Source organism: Nipponia nippon, unplaced genomic scaffold (assembly GCF_047370975.1).
Source record: "Nipponia nippon isolate SJK-2023a ecotype South Korea unplaced genomic scaffold, ASM4737097v1 scaffold_8, whole genome shotgun sequence".
Taxonomy (NCBI): Eukaryota; Metazoa; Chordata; class Aves; order Pelecaniformes; family Threskiornithidae; genus Nipponia; species Nipponia nippon.
Window position 1 is genome coordinate 25,299,051 of NW_028262402.1, and position 19,503 is coordinate 25,318,553.

General features: G+C 37.5%; 1 protein-coding gene across 1 annotated transcript; it reads left to right on the forward strand.

Annotated features, from left to right (window-relative positions):
- The first annotated feature begins 495 nt into the window (after positions 1-495).
- Positions 496-18,438, forward strand: SLC27A6 (solute carrier family 27 member 6). The gene is given in 13 exon segments (XM_087742299.1): positions 496-847; positions 1,289-1,306; positions 1,810-2,001; positions 2,822-2,880; positions 2,882-2,984; positions 4,675-4,799; positions 8,521-8,715; positions 9,322-9,412; positions 11,635-11,775; positions 11,778-11,829; positions 12,216-12,316; positions 14,116-14,246; positions 18,262-18,438. Coding segments are annotated over 13 exon segments (1,737 nt in total).
- The last annotated feature ends 1,065 nt before the right edge of the window (positions 18,439-19,503 follow it).

A 19,503-nucleotide genomic window follows, 5' to 3' on the forward strand; every position in this document is an offset into this window, starting at 1 on the left:
TTCTTTTATTTGTTCTTCCGATACCTTTTAAATTTATTAATTTCCATCTTGTATTTAATTGTCAATGTCTTTTTTCATTCTGCTGGCACCCTAGCCACATTCTTTACTCTGAAAGAACTCTGTCCTTATAAACTGCACAATTTTTTTACTCTTTAATCCCTTTTTCTTTTTTTATATTGTTCTGGGCCTTTGTATTCTCGCAAACTCCAATACGATATTTTAAAAAGTTCTCAAATTAATTGCTGGAATTGTAATTAGCTTATTAACTTCCAATCTCTCTCTTAAAACTCATTATTAATTATATTAATGTATTGTATTTTACATCTCTGAAATAGCTAATCTATTATTCCTCCCCCCCCTCCTCCCCCCCCCAAGCATGCTACGCTTTTGACAGTTGCTGGAGGAATAGTGGTGCTGTGTGTCTCTCTGAAGATCTTTTTCCCATATTTCTGGGAAGATCTGACCTACTTCTTGAGGCGGAAGAGGTTAAAAGCAATGGTAAAGAAATGGGTAGGCAATGGAATTCTCTCCATAATTGACCTTTTCATGCAGAGAGTGAGAAAGATACCCTGCAAGCCATTCCTTACCTACAAAGGCAAAGTGTACACCTATCAGGATGTGGACAGGAGGAGTAACAGGGTAGCGCAGGTCTTCCGACACTATGGGCATCTGAAAAAAGGTGACACTGTGGCCCTGCTGATGCGTAATGGACCTGACTTTACCCATGTCTGGTTTGGTCTGGCCAAGCTGGGTTGTGTGGTAGCTTTTCTCAACTTCATTGTCCACTCTAGATCTCTCCTGCCCTGTATTAATACATTTGCAGCAAAAGCACTGGTGATAGGAGAAGGTAAGTAAGTTCTGTATTGTGTTTTGCTTACTTCTGACTTTCTAGTGCTCTATGCTTTTTATCAAAAATAGAAAATCAGAGCCATTCAAAGCTGCAAGCACTTCATATATACATACACGTACGCTGGCTAAAAAAGAGGCGGAAGAGGTCATCTTGTTTAACTTTCAAGTGCATAAGCACCAAAAATAGGCGGAATTAATCAGTATAATAAAAGGCTTACATCTGAAACTCTCCAAGTATTGGACAATGTACCAGCAGAAACAATCATGCATCAGCAACTGAGCAGCCTGGAGAGATACTTTAGCATCATCTCATTTCCATTTCTATTTGTTGGTTTATGTAGATACAACTCCACTGAATACAGGAAGACTCAGATTCTCTTTGTTAGTGGTGATTTCCCTCAGCTCAAAATTTCCACATACAAATTTATGGTTACTTTAGAACTACTTTAAAGTAGTGGTCCCAAGGTAGGATTGCTTGGAGCAAAGAGTACAGCATGTTGAGCTGTAATTTTGGCCCTCTTACTGGTATATTATGTAATACTGGGCAATTTATTTAACCTTTCTATTCCTCTTTTCCCATCTTTGATACAGGTTGGCAATACTTCCATAATTCCATATGAACCCATGAGGGCTCACTAGCTGGTACGTGCCCCAAGCTTTAAAACAAACATTATAACATACCAATTAAATTAAATCCTATACATTAGCATCACCAAGTAAGATCAGGGAGTTTTACCTATTACCATTAAAGCCATGTAAGAAGTATAGGGAAATTAAACATCATGATTTTGTTTCACTGTCTGATAGGTGGGTTAGTCCTGCTGTGGGCTGCAGTAGGTTCGCTGTATGCAGTGTTAGGGTATATAATTCCAATGCAGGTAATCAGATCTGCAGTTGTAATTATTTTAATAATGAACATAGAATTTTTTTAACTTGGCAGATTATTTGGGATCAATAGAGAAGAAATTATTTTTCATCTCTTGGAAAATAATGTTGCTATCTGGCTGATGAGCACCCATTCTCCTTTCCAGCATGTTCACACTATACCAGACAAACTAGACAAGGTGCTGGATCACCGTGTTGCATCTCACCTTAAAGCTGTCACTAAAACCAGAAACACAGCTATGTATATCTTCACATTGGGAAGTACAGGTGAGGATGCGTACTAACAAAGTACAACTGCAGCTCTCTGAAAATTAAGGTGGTATAAATTTAGCAATAAGCCAGGCACACAGAAAGACAAAACTTGAATTTTTAAGTCAAATTAGGGAGGAATTCATTTCATTAAAAGCATAGTACACATTAAACCATTTTTGCCTTGGCATAACAAGGGTGTAATAGTTCCAGTTAGTGAACTTGCGCATAGATATTCCATGGCTGAACTTTGTTTCTTAAATATAAGGCCAATAAACCAGTCTCTAACAGCTGCTCAGATTCCATAGTGACAGAATTTCACAGGCCTATACTAAAAAGAAATGTGGCCAGCACAAGTGCTTGCATCTTGGGAGAAAACTTTTCCTCTGAGACTGGCCTGAATAATGAAATTTCATTTTACTTCACTGGAAAGGAAAGAGGAATCCTTCCTCTAGTGCAGCCAAAAAACTTTGTAAAAGTTATTCCTATTACAAATAGCAGCTGAGTGGCACAGTGGCTCTTCAGAAGATTTCCCATTCTTGCCTTGTGGTGAGGGAACACTGTGTGCACACTCAGTCTGCCCTTGCCTGTGAAGGGTATGGACTTTCTTCCCCAGACAAACCAGACGAGAGGATTACATAGCCTTACAGGCAAAAAGACTGAAGAAGCGGAGAGACTAAGGAGATATACTCATGAGGTAAAGACTAAAGGACAGGACAGACAAAGACTCAGAAAAAAAGACAATACTCCATGTACATTCCAAACGTAATTCTGTTTGCAGCAATATTATTAATGCACGCAGGACAGTTATAATTATTTGCTCTTCTCCCTTTGACAGGTTTCTCAAAAGCTGCTGTCATCACTCATCTAAGAGCTCTATGTGCCTGCTTAGCATTTACTTACACAGTGTGGTGAGGTTTCTCAGGATATTATGTATCTCACTCTTCCCTTGTACCACATCAGTGCTTCTCTTCTTGTCATCAGTGGATGCACTGAATTAGGTAATATTTACCTTCTAGTGACGTTTCATTAGTTTGAGAATGCTATAACATTTCATAATTTATTCAGTAACTCCATTTGGTGAGTAACTCAAATATTATGTCTACCAATAGACTTTTGACATTTTCTCATTTTTATCACCTTCTCCAGTCTGCAAACAATATCTAAGACATATGCATAGTTTTTGAAGCTTAGAACAGACACCAGTTGTTGCATAAATCCAACATAACATGACATGAGGTCAGTGTATTGATAGTACCATTGCGTATCTTCTGTAGGTTTAACCTGAAATCATATTTGGATCCTACACCAAAAGTCTAAAAGGGCATTCACATAGGCATCTGAGAAGTCAGGCTTTATTTTTAGTGTCAGAAGGTACAAATGCATTGTGGAAGCTTTAACTAAACTTTATAATAAGGTCAACTAAATGTGTTTTGGGGCTTTTTGAGTCACATATTTGAGTAACACCTACAGATTCATGATATTAAAGTGAAAGAAAGGAAGGACGATGGAGCCTCCCCTTTTCATTCTGATAATGGGAGTTATTTGTAGAGGGCTATCAATCAGATATTTTTCAGATATGTCCTCCTTTCCTGTCCTTAGAGTCTTGCCCAGATGCTGGGTTTTGGTATGGTAAGTATATAACTAGACTGTTTTAAAAGCCATTTCAGTGCTTTGTTTCTTCAGGAATAGCATGGGCAGGCATGCTGGGCTACAGCAACTGATAACAAGACTGCTGCTGCCTAACAGAAACACAAAAGGGATGCGAAAAGTAGTGTATAAAAAAGGTTTGAAGCTATGATCTATCTTGGAACAGAAAAAGTAGGGTAACAGCTTTCTTAGGTGGGCCATTCAGACGGGGACTCTGGGGGGCCTGGGATTCGAATGACAAGGCTTTGAGGTGAGCAAGGCTGAAGAGCTCTGAGAGGGCTTCAGGTCTTGCATGAGATGGTACCTGGATCAGGGAGGAACTGGCAAGATAGGAGCAAGTGGGATTCAGAACTTGGAAGGCACTGGGAAGCTTCATGTGGGACAAACAGGACTCAGGGAAAAAGGAATTATGAAAAGGATAGAAATAGGGAAATTTGTAAATTCTTGACTGACAACACTTAGAAAAAATTGTGAAAAAGGGACAGGGTGGCAGACATGAGAGGTCTAGGATGAGGTGGCTTTTGGAATGGAAAGCTCTGAAGGAACTTCAGGGCCACAGAAACAAAAAATTGAGGATGACGAGTTGGCCAGAAACAGGGAAAGGGAAGTGAGACAGAAACAATAGAGACTCTGAGCCCGTTTCCTTTCCACCACTTCTCACACAAACAGAGAAGCTGCAAGCTACCTTCTCCCCTATCTGAAGCTCTCTTTTTTCAGAGTTACACCAGTTACCATCTTGACAGAAAAAAAATGGTTAGGCTTTGATGTATTCCTAACAACTGGAGACGACCAAAAGGTTCACTTCCACTGCTTCTGATACTGTAAGTTTTTAGTTACTGCTCGGAAGAAGAAACAAGGCTCCGTTGTGCTAGTCACATTTAACAGAAAGATCTTGCTAGAAATAGCTTACAATTTATTTAAATAGCTAAATTTATCATTAGTTGAATTAAGAGAATAACAACTTTTTTTAACAATAGTGGTAGAAGATAAGACAGATTTTAAAGGTTATTTTGAATTTTCTTGTCTGTTTTCATCACCTAGGAGTAACTTGTGTTTTGAAGAAGAAATTTTCTGTAAGCCAGTCTTAGAATGACTGTAGAAAATACAATGTTGCAATGTTTTTGTACATAGGAGAACTCTGTTGCTACCTCTGTAACCAGCCCAGTGTAAGTTCTTGTTTGCAAATGCAGGTTTAAAATATAGCAAACCTATATTTTCATAAGTCATATAGATTTACCCATTTTTTCAATGGTATAGTATTTTGAATGTTTGATAGTTTTTTTCCAGTGTATACAAAATCTGGGTCTTGTGTTCCTTGTAGTTCTATGATAGCGATAAATTTTATATCAGCAAACGTAGTGGTTACACAGAAACAAGCCTGGCAGGATGGGACAGTTATGCCCAGGCACTAACATAAATTGCTCTGTAAAGCCAAGCTTGTTTGTTAGCTTTTCATCTGAGTGACTGGCAAGTGGCAGGTCAGTAAGGAAAAGGTATAAGCATTAAAAGTTTTATCAGACTCAATGATCAAACAAGAGCATGAACCAGATTAAATGATTAAATACCTGCACTGCGCTGTTCCCAAGTAGTTACTTAGGAGAAGGCTAATCTATTAAGTATTTAATGGCTGATAATTAATTTTTGTATGTCTTTGAAAGTGCTGACTGAGTTTTTGGTTGTTTAATTTTTTTTTCTGAAGAGGTGTTCCAAAGGCATATTTTATTCCACAGGTCTGTATATGATGATAAACTTATCTGTATAAAGCCATAGCACTAACAGTGTGGTGCAAAATCTTGGTTGCCCCTAGGATAACAGTCCTGAAGAACATGGGAGCTAAATCATGATCAGATTTTGGACAAAAATAAGATGTCACCAAACAGAGCAGCAGCACAAAAGCAGGTCTGAAAACATTTATTACATTGCAACAATTTTTTCTCAATGATGGTGGAAAAGATTGGTTAATCTTCTTAATTTTATACTTGGGAGTTAGGAAGTTACTGAAGGGAGGTGACAAGAAGTATTCCTACCTACCACAGAAAACATCATGTACAAGCACAAGGTTCAAATGGTCTCCAGCTGCATTGGTCAGAGATTGGCGCACGAACTAGCAACAAGGGAACATCTGAGAGAATCCACTAGCTGGCTTGAACAGAGACTTGTTATTGTGTGGTCCGGATGTAGGAGAGGGGTCAAAGACAAAAAGGTATTAGAGGCAACAAGCCAGGAAAACTGTTGGCCAGAACTCAAGTCTGTGCAAACATTATGTCAGTAGCCCATGTATCAAAGAAACACGGGAATAATTAGCTCGGCCAAACTCATTGTGTAAAGGTCTCTCCTGCAGGAGAAGGCAGGAAGAACTTTCTTTAATTGGGTCAATAACAAGAATTTAACAGAGAAGATACTGATATTTAACTGGCAACTGGTAAGAAGAGGAAAAAACAGAAGGATGGCCTAGCTGAGCAGAAGAAACTGAGGATGCCAACAAAAGTGGATCAGGGTAAACGCAGAGCCTTGTCAAGATCAGGTGTCTTACCAAAGTATAATACATACACCCTCTCATGTACCACACAGGTTCTTCCACAGTGAAAGAAACCTGTGCAGGCTAATAAGCCAGGCAGCTACATTTCACCTAGACTCTTTGTGCTGTGGCATGTCAGAGCACAGCAGTCTTGCTGTTGCCCAGGACTAGGGCTACCTAGATGAGGGACTTCTTGCAGTATGCTCTAGGTCATATCCAGGATGTCTGTCCTTACCTCCTTTCACAGAGCATGCCTAGGTCTCACACTGAAATTGAGAAAGAACATGAATTTGGGAACTAGGAGGCACTCCTGGATTTCTTGATGTAGAAAGAGACTCTAGACACTACTCTCTGACTAAGTATGTCTATAGGAAGCTTACCCAGCATCCATGTCCCTATTGGAATTAAATTTTAAACACGGTACCCCATAGAAGGTAACAAACAAAACAGAATATATGTCGAGGTATGTTTTTAAAAAGAACCATACAACTTTTAAAATAAATGTATTTTCAAAGCCAAGGTAAGGGGTAAGGTTAGGGGTTGACCTGCTGGAAAGCAGCTCTGCGGAGAAGGACCTGGGAGTCCTGGTGGACAAGTTAACCATGAGCCAGCAATGTGCTCTTGCAGCGAAGAAGGCCAATGGTATCTTGAGGTGCATTAGGAAGAGTGGGGCCAGCAGGTCAAGGGAGGTTATCCTCCCCCTCTAGTCTGCCCTGGGAATATACTCTTCTCTGGAGATATTCAAAACCCGCCTGGACACGATCCTGTGCAACTTGCTCTAGGTGAACCTGCTTTAGCAGGAGGGTTGGACTAGATGGATCTCCAGAGGTCTTGTCCAACCCCAAACATTCTGTGATTCTGTAATGCAGGGAAGTCCTGCAGATTGTTATACAAGGGATGAAACAAGGTAAGCATAACAGTTTCTCCTATGCTTATATGAAGCTCCTGAGATTTACTCTAAGTACTAGAGTCTCATCAGCTATTTTGAAAAAAAATACTAAAATCCTTTAGTTCATCCTGAAGACCAAGTGCTGAAGAAGGGACAATATTAGGCATGAAGTAACTCTCCCAATCAGCCTGCCAACTGGTTTGTAACTGTATGTGATCAAACCATGCTATTCTTTCAGGTTTACCGTTAAAACTGCAAAAGAAAACAAAGCTCATTAAGCAGAAGCAGGGAAGCCTCCACTCCTGTTTTTAACAAGCACAGTTTAGTCTGCATTACAACTGATCCTATTGTGGTAAATAATTTATCTGCCATAAAATGCAGTTCTGGATCAAATGAAATTTTCTATTAATCTAGAGTTCACAAAACAATTTTATGTGAGTATTTTTAAAGGTGAAGAAGTTTAACCACTGATTCTGCTAAAATATTTCAGTGTAATTCTTAGGCAATGTTCCATTTTGAAATCACCTGAGTATTATTCAGAAATCAAATATATTTTTACAATTTTTAAAATTTAAAATAACACTGAAATGGAAACAAAATGCATTTATTTGGTTTGAAGAAACTGTTCCCGTGGGCCTGAAATAATTTTATTTTCTGCTGTCATTCAGCCATGGCAGTAACTTAACCATTCAATCCCAACTACATCTCCAAAAAAAGTAAGGGCTTTTCCACAGGCAGAGTCTTGACTATAGTCCTATGTATAGGGTGCTGAGCAGTCTGGCCCAATGCAGAAAACATTTATGTAAGCATTTGAGTAGTTTGCCACAATAATGACATAATTGACATGTAACAATGACATGTTAACAACTACATTTTGACTGCAGATTTGATTACTGTCTTTTCTGAATTTCAATGTAAGATTAAAAATTGCACCTAATCATATGAGATATGGTAAGGAGCTTTAAGTCATTCTGCCTCTTTTTCAGGTTCCTTAGGCAACATGGCAGATGTGTAACATTTAGTACCAAATATCATTGCATGTAGAACTGACCATAGCGTGTCACAAGTGTTGTCTAACACACAATTTTATTTATGCAGAAAATTTCTTTCTTTGGTTCAGAAAGGAATTTCCATTCTATGGCAAATGGCACTTACTTAAAGCCTATTTATTTACATTTTCAAGATAAAATAATTCTTTTAAACTTTGTAATATACATCTCAGTTATAGAATTTATAAGTGAAAATACAAAGAAGAACTACAGAAATAGTTTTCACCTTACGAAAATCCTTCAACCTCAGACAACAACAATTCTGATGATTTTCTGTTTGATTTTTACAAAACAAATACCCTTCTGTGAAGTATTTTAGTCAAAGTGGCAGTTTCTAAAGGAAAATTGTTCTACTAGAAAATGTAGGTCAACTCTAGGTATTTAGACCCACTTTTCTCAGCTGCAGAATGTTTCTTTTTGGCTGTTCACAGAAACAAGAGGACAGAGTTCACAAAGTGCGCATTGGTCTAGAAAATGGTATCAGACCTGCTGTCTGGAAAGAATTTCTGATGAGGTTTGGCCCAATTAAAATATTTGAATTCTATGGATCCACAGAAGGAAATCTTAGTTTCTTGAACTATACTAATAAAATAGGAGCTATGGGCCATGCTGGTATCTTATCAAAGGTAAATGTAATCAAATCAACCAACCAACCAATTAACGAGCCAACCAAAAAAAAGCAGATGAAAGGCAGAAGTTCTAAAGAGCAGGAAAGTATACAAAGAAGAACCTGCTTACTAGAGTCCAGATGTAACAAAATTTGGTTCATGGAAACAGAAACCTTACTCTTAGCCCCTTACTTGACTCTGTTCTCTGTACGTATATTGTATTGATTTGATATTGCTTGATTTGCATTCCAGTAATGTTAAACCTCTACTTAGAAATGGATGGTAGTTTTAAGGCAAAATTGACAATTCGATCAAAAGCACTGTTTCTCTTTACTTTATATAAATTATTTGAATCTGACGATACTCTAAGACAATAGATTTCTTTTTATCAACAAAGGAGATGAACACTTCATCTGTATATGTATATCTAGTGTTGCTTACCAGGATATGAACACTTTCTGACAATTGCTTCTCAGAATACTGTCAGTATATTTCAGGCTGTTCCAAATCTTCCAAAGTCAATGGGGTACTATCCATTAATTCAAAGCAGTTTTTATCAGAACAACTGGAAAGTGAGTAAGACAATGAGGCTTTTAAGTATGCATATGCACTTTTTTTATTTAGTTCCTACATTCTTTTGAGTTGTTGAAATATAATGTCTGGAAACAAGAAGTTATGAAGGATGAAAATGGAAGGTGTAAGAAAGCACCCATAGGTAAGGAAAAATATTATCTATTAACTAACAGATACCTCAATTTAGATGGTCATATTTTGGGGCAGGAATTAACTCTTCATTCTGTGAGCAACAGGTCATTGGCATACACTTAGAACTTGAAAATGACATAGTAAAAATATATTACCAGTAGATCCAAATAGGGATCTATTGCTAATATACCCAATAACATATCCAGATATTTATAATACACCCAAATATTCAAAAATACAATAATACAAGAACATAATCAATATTCTGGGCTCAGAATGTTTTTATCCTCACCTGCATAAACTTGTTCATATTCCTGAACAAATCGGATTTCTTAGTGCTGTTTTTTTTCCAAATAAAATGGACCCAGTAATTCCTAGATATGCTGTGTTCTGAGACCAGATGTTTATAGATGCTTTCTAATTTCCAAATTTAAAGTTCTGAGGAAGAACAGTATAATTTCAAAATCTGGATAATATTTTTCGTATTTTTACAGTTAGTGACCAAAACAGATTTAACTGTTTAGTAACTAGAGTTGCATAGAATCTCCAAACTCCTACTTAGAATGGAATACTCCTACTCAAAGAGCTGAAGCTCCCAGGCTGAAAATAGGATGGCCTCACAGCTGAGAATATCTTTGAGAAAAATCCTAAAAACTGACTCTCACAAAAGACAGCACTGCCTTCAAAGTCACATTAAATATCTGTGTGCCTGTGTACACATGGATGAATCCATGTGTGTTGAAGTTAACAGTTCTGGGAAAAAAGGTCTTTAAAATCACTAGTTTTAGTACGTAGATTTAACTATCATTAAGATAAAATTCTGGAAGGCAAAAAAGAGGCTTGTAATGCTGACCTAAATGACAGTATTTGTCATGCTAATGTCAGAACTCAATGACACATAGTAGTACTGGTCATCAAAGCATATCCAAGCAGCAATTATTATTAGTTATTTCTGGTAAGATATGATATTCTGGTAGTAGCACTGGAAACCAAAGTATCAATTATTAATTATTTCTGATAATACATTATTTGCCGATAATATCTAAATCAAGCAAAAGAATGATTTTTTTTTTTCCTGAAAAGAGCTTGCTTCCTCACTACAGTTACATTATAAACTGGACAAAAATTCTTGGTTTCTCAGTGAAATTGATAAAATGCCCAGTTTCATGACATAACTAGAAAAATCTTGCATGTTGTTACACATATTTTTTAGATAATTCTGAAGCCATCACTCAATGTAATGTAAGACAGTAATGACAGTAAATTCCCAAACTGGAATAGAGAATCATCCTGTAAAAATGATTGGGGCTTACGACAACTCTTTTTTAAATTCAACATCTTTGGTTTGTTTTTTCTTTTGTTATAAAGCATGCTTCCTATTTGCAGCAATGCCAGCTCATCTTCTGCACGATAATACGAGCTTTCATTCTACTTTACACATTTAGAGTTCAAAACAATAAGAAGGATTTAATATGAGGCTGATATACAGCTATGAAGAAAACTATTTGTGTGAAAACATCTCCACACATCTGTTGAACAGAAAAAAAAATCTTTAGAAGATGGAAATGTTTTTTAACCTCAGGAACATACTGAGAAATAAGCCAGTACCTATCACAGACAGAGAATAATAAAAAAGCATTTTAAAAGGGTATTTTCAGCCAATTCCAGTGAAGTCAATGGAAGTTTTGCCCTTGATATAAATGGGACTTACTTATACAGTCAGCAACAAGGGGTGATGCCCAGTAGGGATATGCTGCAGACTGCAGGGACTCCTTGATGTTCAGAGACCCAGGTGCATTATGGCTTACAACGTGCATTTCCACACCAGCACAGTGCTGAGAGCAGTAGCAGCCCTGTCCTCCAGAAAAACATAAAGCACAAGAGGTTAGGTGCTATGTTTTGCCCCCATGTGTATTGCTTGACTACCAGCACCCTTTTCAATTGACAGAAAAGTCATCCTTTCATTGGGCAAATGCTGTTTCAGGGTAAGTGATGTACACTGTACTCCAAAAAGCTCTTCCCTAAAGTCTAGCTTTTCAGAAGAGAAGGAAGCAAATTTATGTTCCCTCTTCCACTCACCTATTTCTGCTGTTCAGGAAATACTTAAGGAAATGTAGCAACAAGATGAGTAGAACAGATGTGGCTTTCCAAAAGATTTTTAATATGATACTTCGTGTTCTAAATAGCTCACTGTAAATATGGGGTTTTGCATCCCCTTTTCATGGCCTGCAGGTAAATCAGGTCTCCTAGTCATCCAAGTTACTCAGGATGCCCCATTTTCTGGATACGCTGGAAATCACAAAGCCTCAGAGAAGAAACCCCTGCATAATGTGTTTGTGAAAGGAGATGTGTATTTTAACACAGGAGTCCTCCTGTGATGGATGAGGATGACTTCCTCTACTTCACTGACTGGGTAGGGGAGACACTTTCAGGTATAGTACAGAGTTAACGCTAAATTCAGTGAGGTTGGAAGAAATCATACATATACAGGACTGGATGACACAGGTCAGACTTGAACCTGACCAATACCAATTTTGTTTTAACAGAGACATTAAGGATCACAATCAGAGTCCACCAAAGTTCACACCAAAACAGCAGAATTTTTCAAATTTGAGTCAAATGGCACTTCTATCTCTTTTAAGGTTGGGGTCTCAAATGAGATGGCACTAAATCAGAAAAGGATTTATCTGTCTACACTCTTCAGTTAAGAATAACAGTAGTCCACATTAAAAGTAGTGCTCCATCACATATAGCTATGGATTAAATTAAAATTTTTTAGCTAATACCTATGTTATTTTAAAAAGTATTTTCAACAGGTGGAAAGGAGAAAATGTTGCCACTCTAAAAGTCACAGAGGTCTTTGGTATGATGGATTTTGTCCAAGAAGATAATGTTTATGGTGTAAGCATAAAAAGTAAGACATTCCCTATAGTTTGAGAATATAAAATGAAAATAGTAATTTCCTACTCTATCCTTTCTGTTCCTGCAACAGAATGCATACTTATATGTAAGGAAATAAATGGTGTCAACTCAGCATTTCGGGCTTTCCTACAGTGCTTTGAAATTTCAGTTTCAAACACGCTGAAATTTTGTAATGAATGGCAGAAACATCAGAATGAATTAAAACTCGTAACACAGATATGAGAAGTACAAAGTTATAAACTACAAATTTCTCTTAGGCTACAGGCTTTCACATGAAAAATGGTGAAACAGGGGACATATGAAAAGATGACGTCTGAAAACACCTGTCACTATCTTGTAAGTACAGTCCTACAAGATACATATTTTTTTTATAATTTGAATGTTCCCAACCACATATAGTGCTTCATAAAAATATACAATACCATGCTGAACAACTGTAGGCAACTAAATTACAAGATGAGGTGGAAAAATGCTCAGAAGATGCATCCATTGAATCAACAGGTTGAGGAAGGCAAACTTTCTCGTGGTGCTGAATAGCAGTTTTATGTTTCCTTTAGATGAAGGCAAACAAAGTCCAGTATTAAAAGAAACTAGTCACATGAAGAAGAAGCTATCAAGAGACAAGCTACTACTTAGCCCTGAGAGATGGGGGACACAATGGATTCAAAGAAAGAGGATACAAAGGCCATAATCTGAATGGCTGATCAGCAGGTGGCTGTCAAATGCCAATATGTTCATTTGTGAGAGATGGCATCCTCAAGTGCATGAAAATAAAACTGTAACCTAACTTGGAAAGCATATCTCATTTTCATCTACAGTTGGAGCTGACAAGAACTCCTCAAAGGGCTATTGCTATCTCAGGCAGTGAATAGCACATCAAAACAAAACCTCAAGAGCTTAAGAATCACATTCATTCTTGGTTGTAGTGTTAACAAAATCTAGATAGCATAGTCTTTCCTTTTTCTGAATCAACCTGAGTCTCAAATATTGCCAAAACAAACTTTAAGCCATATTACAAATTAAACAACTGCAAGTTAATTTTCACGAAAAGGGAACACCCATATTTTATCTTTCCAGTGCCTCGGCCACACCTCAAAGCTGCTCTTTCATTCTGGACGGATTTAACTGTGGCAGCTCATTTCTTCTAATTTAGATCTTTTCTCTGCTTGGAATTTTTACTTGTGTTTGACTAAAGAGAAAGCAGAAGTTTGTTACATCTTTTTAAAAAGGGTTTTGTTTCTGTTTTCACATCAAACATAACTTGCTGCTTGTAATTTACTGAGGCACTTCCCCTGTTTGTCACTAATCTGTCTGTGGAATAAAGCAGAAAACACTCAGTACTGCTTATACAATGTATGATAGCCACTAAACTTTATATAGACCAAGTAAAGTCTCATACATGTCTATGTCCATCTTTTGCCCTAGTCTTTGTGGAAGTGAGTTCAGCTTTTTATTGAACTAATGATCACTCTAATTTCATTAGGCCACTATGTTACCAAAGTTAAGATTGAGCAAGATAGGAAGAAAACGCAACAGCCAGCTGCCAGCCATATAGAACTCATAATAGAAAGAGGTTGGTGACATCTTTTTAATTTAATAAAAACACTGAAAGTAACTTTAAGTCTTCCAATATAAAGTATTGTGTATCTTATACTCAACGATATCTGAGAGGATAGGGCAGATATTTCACAATATCAAAATATTTGCTCTGACCAATACTAAATCCCGCCAAATGTCATACAAGACTCACATACACTCTCACTTGTCATAATATTTTTCAATGTTTTTTAGACTATGAAGGAGGAACAGGGATTGCAGCTGTTGTGCTTAAACCTGACCAACCCTTTAATGGAGAAAGACTTTATAAGCATGTTGTGGACTTCCTTCCAAGTTGTGCCCAACCATGCTTTATGAGAATCATGGTAAGACAATCAGTTGCCTCCTACTTGTACGTATCTCTGTCTGACCTGAAAATTGGTCTCTACAATCATAGAATGCAGGAATTAATTTACAAAGTTTCAAGAATTGAAACACCAAAGGTAATACTGGTCTGAATTATTGTTGCTTTTTTACCACAACTCTTTGAGCCCGGCCATCCAGCCAGTTTTTTACCCAGCGAAGACTATGCCCATCCAAGCTGTGAGCAGCCAGTTTCTCCAGGAGAATGCTGTGGGCAGTGGTGTCACAGGCTTTACTAAAGTCCAGGTAGACAACATCCACAGCCTTTCCCTCATCCACTAAGCGGGTCACCTTGTCATAGAAGGAGACCAGGTTAGTCAAGCAGGACCTGCCTTTCATAAACCCATGCTGACTGGGCCCAATCCCCTGGTTGTCCTGTACGGTGTCACATGATGGCACTCAGGATGATCTGCTCCATAACCTTCCCCAGCACTGAGGTCAGGCTTACAGGACTGTAGTTCGCCACATCCTCCTTCCAGCCTTCTTGTAGATGGCCATCACATTTCCTAACCTCCAGTCGACTGGGACCTCCCTGGTTAGCCAGGACTGATGATAGATGATGGAAAGTGGCTTGGTGAGCACTTCCGCCAGCTCCCTCAGTACCCTTGGGTGGATTCCATGCAGCCCCATAGACTTGTGCATATCTTAAGTGCTGTAGCAGGTCGCTAACCATTTCCCCTTGGATTATGGGGCCTTCATTCTGCTCCCCATCCCTGACTTCCAGCTCAGGGGGCTGGGTACCCCTGAAAACAACTGGTCTGACTATTGAAGACTGAGGCAAAGAAGGCATTAAGTACATTAACCTTTTCCTTGTCCTCTGTCACTATGTTTCCCCCTGCATCCAATAAAGGATGGAGATCTCCTTAGCCCTCCTTTTGTTGCTAATGTATTTATAGAAACATTTTTTATTGTCTTTCACGGCAGTAGCCAGATTAAGTTTTAGATGGGCTTTGGCCCTTCTAATCCTCTCCCTGCATAACCTCACGATGTCCTTGTAGTCCTCCTGAGTCGCCTGCCCCTTCTTCCAAAGGTCATTAACTCTTCTTTTTTTCCTGAGTTCCAGCCAAAGCTCTCAGTTCAGCCAGGCTGGCCTTCTCCCCTGCTGGCTTGTCTTTCAGCACATGGGGACAGCCTGCTCCTGTGCCTTTAAGATTTCCTTCTTGAAGAATGTCCAGCCTTCCTGGACTCCTTTTCCCTTCAGGACTGCCTCCCAAGGGACTCTGTCCCTTCTTATGAAGTTAAGCCAAAATTTGATGAATTAAACTTATATTTTGCTTTAAGGATACATTCATACCTAAAAATCCAAGATGTGATTAATAACTTGGCAAAGTTGGATTTTATTTCAAAGCTCTTCATCTTTAACTAGTGTGTTCTTCTAGCCAATGGAAGACTACCAGATGCAGATGAGTAATATTACACATAACAGTGTTCCATTATAAAAGGATGACATGATCCATTTAAAACCTTTCTGTAATATGATTGTTCTTGAAGTGGTTATTATTCATTGTTACTGACAAAGCATCAAAGAAATATCTAGTTCTTTGCAATAGATAGTAAGGTAAATACTGGGCAGAACTGGGATACCATTCTTTTTAAACGTGCACCTTGAAAGTGCAAGGATTGTACCCCTTGTGTACTCCCCACAGGATGACCTTCCGCCACAGGACAGGAGAGCATGAAGTGCAAAGATCAGGAAAGGGCCCCACATTACATCTTCTGAAAGCTTGTAGCAGACAGTTTTCTGCTGTTAGGGGATGCTGAGAGGCATTCAGCCGTTTTGCCTCTCCCTAAATATTCACAAATTGTCTGAAAGGCACCAGTTTGAGAACAAGATGGGAATGTAACAGAGTGAGTGAGACTGGAGAGGAAGAGGAGAAAAAGAATGTGTACATTTAGAGAGAAGTGTAATTTTTAAGAGAGTTTAAGGAATTGAGGAAAGCTATTTTTTCACTAATAGGTTACTCTACTACATAAATGTATCTTCAATTGCAGTTAGTGTAGGTTATACTATCTACAGTGCCTCAAGACAGCAGTGCCCTCTTCTGGGAAAAACCTTCGAAACAGACTTGTCTTTGTGGTTCCATTACATGGAGAAAATCTTTACAGAGCTCTAGGGTCTATATATGTGGAACTGATGAAACCAGTTTGCGTTTATGTGTTCTCTGACTAAAGCTTTTTTTAGCTAATTGAAGGGAGCTTACTACCAAAGATATTACCAGTACTAATTAATGAATATTTACACGTGTAAATTCTTATTAAAGGAGATAAAACCAATTTTATAAAAAAAGTCAAAATTATAAACCCCATGTTGTTACTTTAAAAAACATCTTAGGGGAGGGTAATAGGATGAATGCTGAATTCTCAATTTTCTGAGTGGACAGAAAATGAAGTCCCTTCTGAAAAAAAAAAGATGTGTCTTGAGAAAGAGCTCAACCTAATCAAGAGTGACAAGCAAAAATCAAAAATTCTCATGCAAAATTGCATTTAAGAGAAAATCAATCTTCAAAATTTTTCAGCAGTCCATATGTAGGCTCTTTTTAATATGACTTGCAACCATTGTTGACTGATTTTGTGAAAACCAGACAGACAGAAAACCAGCGAGTTGCTCTTCTCAACCTCTCTGACTTGACTCTAGAAGAAGAGCAGAGGCCCAGGGACAATGATGCAAAGAACCAGGGTACTCCAAGGCTCTGAGACAGCAGTTTTTTCACTTGACTTTTGCTAATTTCATTTCTTGTTTGCAGAAAAACATTAGGAAAAGGTTTCTAAGAGCATCCAGGGGGTTATTTCAGTTTTGCATTATTTGTCCTCTGTTTTGTTTTGGGCTTTTTGGTTTTGTTTGTATTTGTTTTTTGTTTGCTTTTTTTTTTAGAACTTGTGTTTCCATGTAGAAAAATCCGACTTTATTAAAATAACATCAGGGGAACATTTAAACAGAAAATCTCAGCAATCTGTACTCATAACACACTTTTAATATATTTAATACCTGTCTTTATTAAATCTTTAACCTTATCATTGCAACTGACTAAATAATTACCAAGACAAATTCATGCTAGCTATTCAAGTTGAAGCAATCCCACTTGGTAATGATTGAACATTATTACCATCTGGCAGCTATTCAGCGTCTGTGTGAAATGACTTGGTGGTCTAAGTGTGCTTCCTATCATAAGTGCTGCCAAAAGAGAGAATGAACTGGCAAACTTTATTAGCAGTCTCAGCTCAGAAGCCAAAGACTAAATGATCTGGGAGTTGTGGAAATAGAGTATCAGTGTGAAGAAGAAATCAGGCATGTTACAGATCAAGAGAGAAAAACAAGCAAGAACTGAAAAGTGGCTTGTTTCAGCATGAGAACTAAAAGAAAATGTTGGCTACGTTGAAAACACCATACAAGTAATAACAATGCTTGAGAATGGCGTGTTTTAAACTTTTCTCTTAACGTAAGCCACATTTTAAATGAGATTATTTTATATACCACTTCTGCTCTCATACAATGACTATTGTGTGCAGACCAACTTGTTCATGAATTGGCATTTGAGTAACTGTACAGCAACTGGTTACAAGAATAATAATACAGGAAGGCATTTAACATATTTGTATTTAATGCCTGAAATGAACTTTTGCAGTTGGAAATCAGAGGAGAGCTGGTACGATAAAATCAGCCAGCTCTCTGCAGAGCATCACCAAGTGTCCCAAAAACTACAGATTTTGTGGTCAGCTGCACTAATGAAAGTTAAAGAAAATGCTTATTTCGAAACAGAAACTTGCAAGCTTGTATGAGGCTTTGAGAGAGAAATTAATAAGAAATAAAAGCTGCATTTAGATTTAGATTTCACTGCACCTGTGAATCAGATCATTCTGTCTATCTAGACATTCTATAGTAAAATTGTATAATCCATTTTATTCAGTAATTGCATCATATTTTCACTGATATAGGCTGAAATGGAATATTGCATTTTACTTGAATTATTTCTTTTTTAGGATATTATGCAAATTACTGCAACTTTCAAGCATCCGAAAATGCATCTGGTGAATGAAGGGTTTAATCCAGAAATTATATCTGAACCTCTGTATTTCACGCATGAACCTGCACATTCCTATATTCCTTTGACAAGAGAGATATACAACAACATGGTTTCCAGTGACATACGTTTATAAAGCACACAAATAAAATTACAATACAGAAAGTACATTTCAAATATACTCCTGCAATTATTTCACAAAAGCCAGTATGCAATATTTGTTCTAAAAACATAAGACAATCAAATTAGTCTTACTGTGATAGAATTTGTCTCTTCATAAGACAGAGCCACAATAGTTATGTGCATTGTGTAAGCTGCACTGCATATGCTCATATTACTTCCAGGCTCACACATGCAAATTTTTATTTTACTTTTCTCACTGATTCAAATTATTTTTGTCTATGCCACCAGTATCTTAATTTAGTTCAATATTTTACTCCTTTAGACCATAATACTGCTTCTGCTTTTAGAATGCATAAATGTTAGATGAATAATGTCATACGCATTAATAAAATATAAAATGGGCAGTCAGAAACATAAGCAAAATACTGCACAAGTGCTGCATGTAGACTTCAGTTCAATGTTTGTTAATTATATTAAGTAATATTTAATAGCAATATTTTATGTGATGCTCAATTTTAGATCTTTACGGAAAATAAACATTCAATGTCAAAATATAGTTGTAGTATTTAGCGGTCATTATTTTTCACAACTTACACCAGAACTAAGAGAGATTAAACTATTCGCAAAAATTCATCCCTGCTGACACATGGCCTCTTCTTTTACTTACCAATTGTCATAGTCCTGAAATAGAGTTCTCATGAAAACAGGACAGAAATTACTATAACTTCCAGCTTTTGCTGAAAATGAACACCTAGCACCTGTTGAAAGGTGCTATAAAGTTTCAAAGGCAGAAGCAGATCAGAGAATATATATAATATTAGCACACCTGTTGGATGTACTTTCCTTGACTGTGCATATCTGATTACATTTGAAAATCAAACACGTACACACTTACGTGAGGGAAATCCTCTCTACTGTGTATTTCCCTGAATTCACATGATCTTTTGTCTGGATGAATAAAAAGGCTATTGTATTAAGCTAATTCTTGCCCCATTTGGGGCCCATTTTACAGACTTACGTGGTTAGCTTTTTCCCAAACATGAGACTTATTTTTTCTTGGTTTTCAGTATGTGCTGTT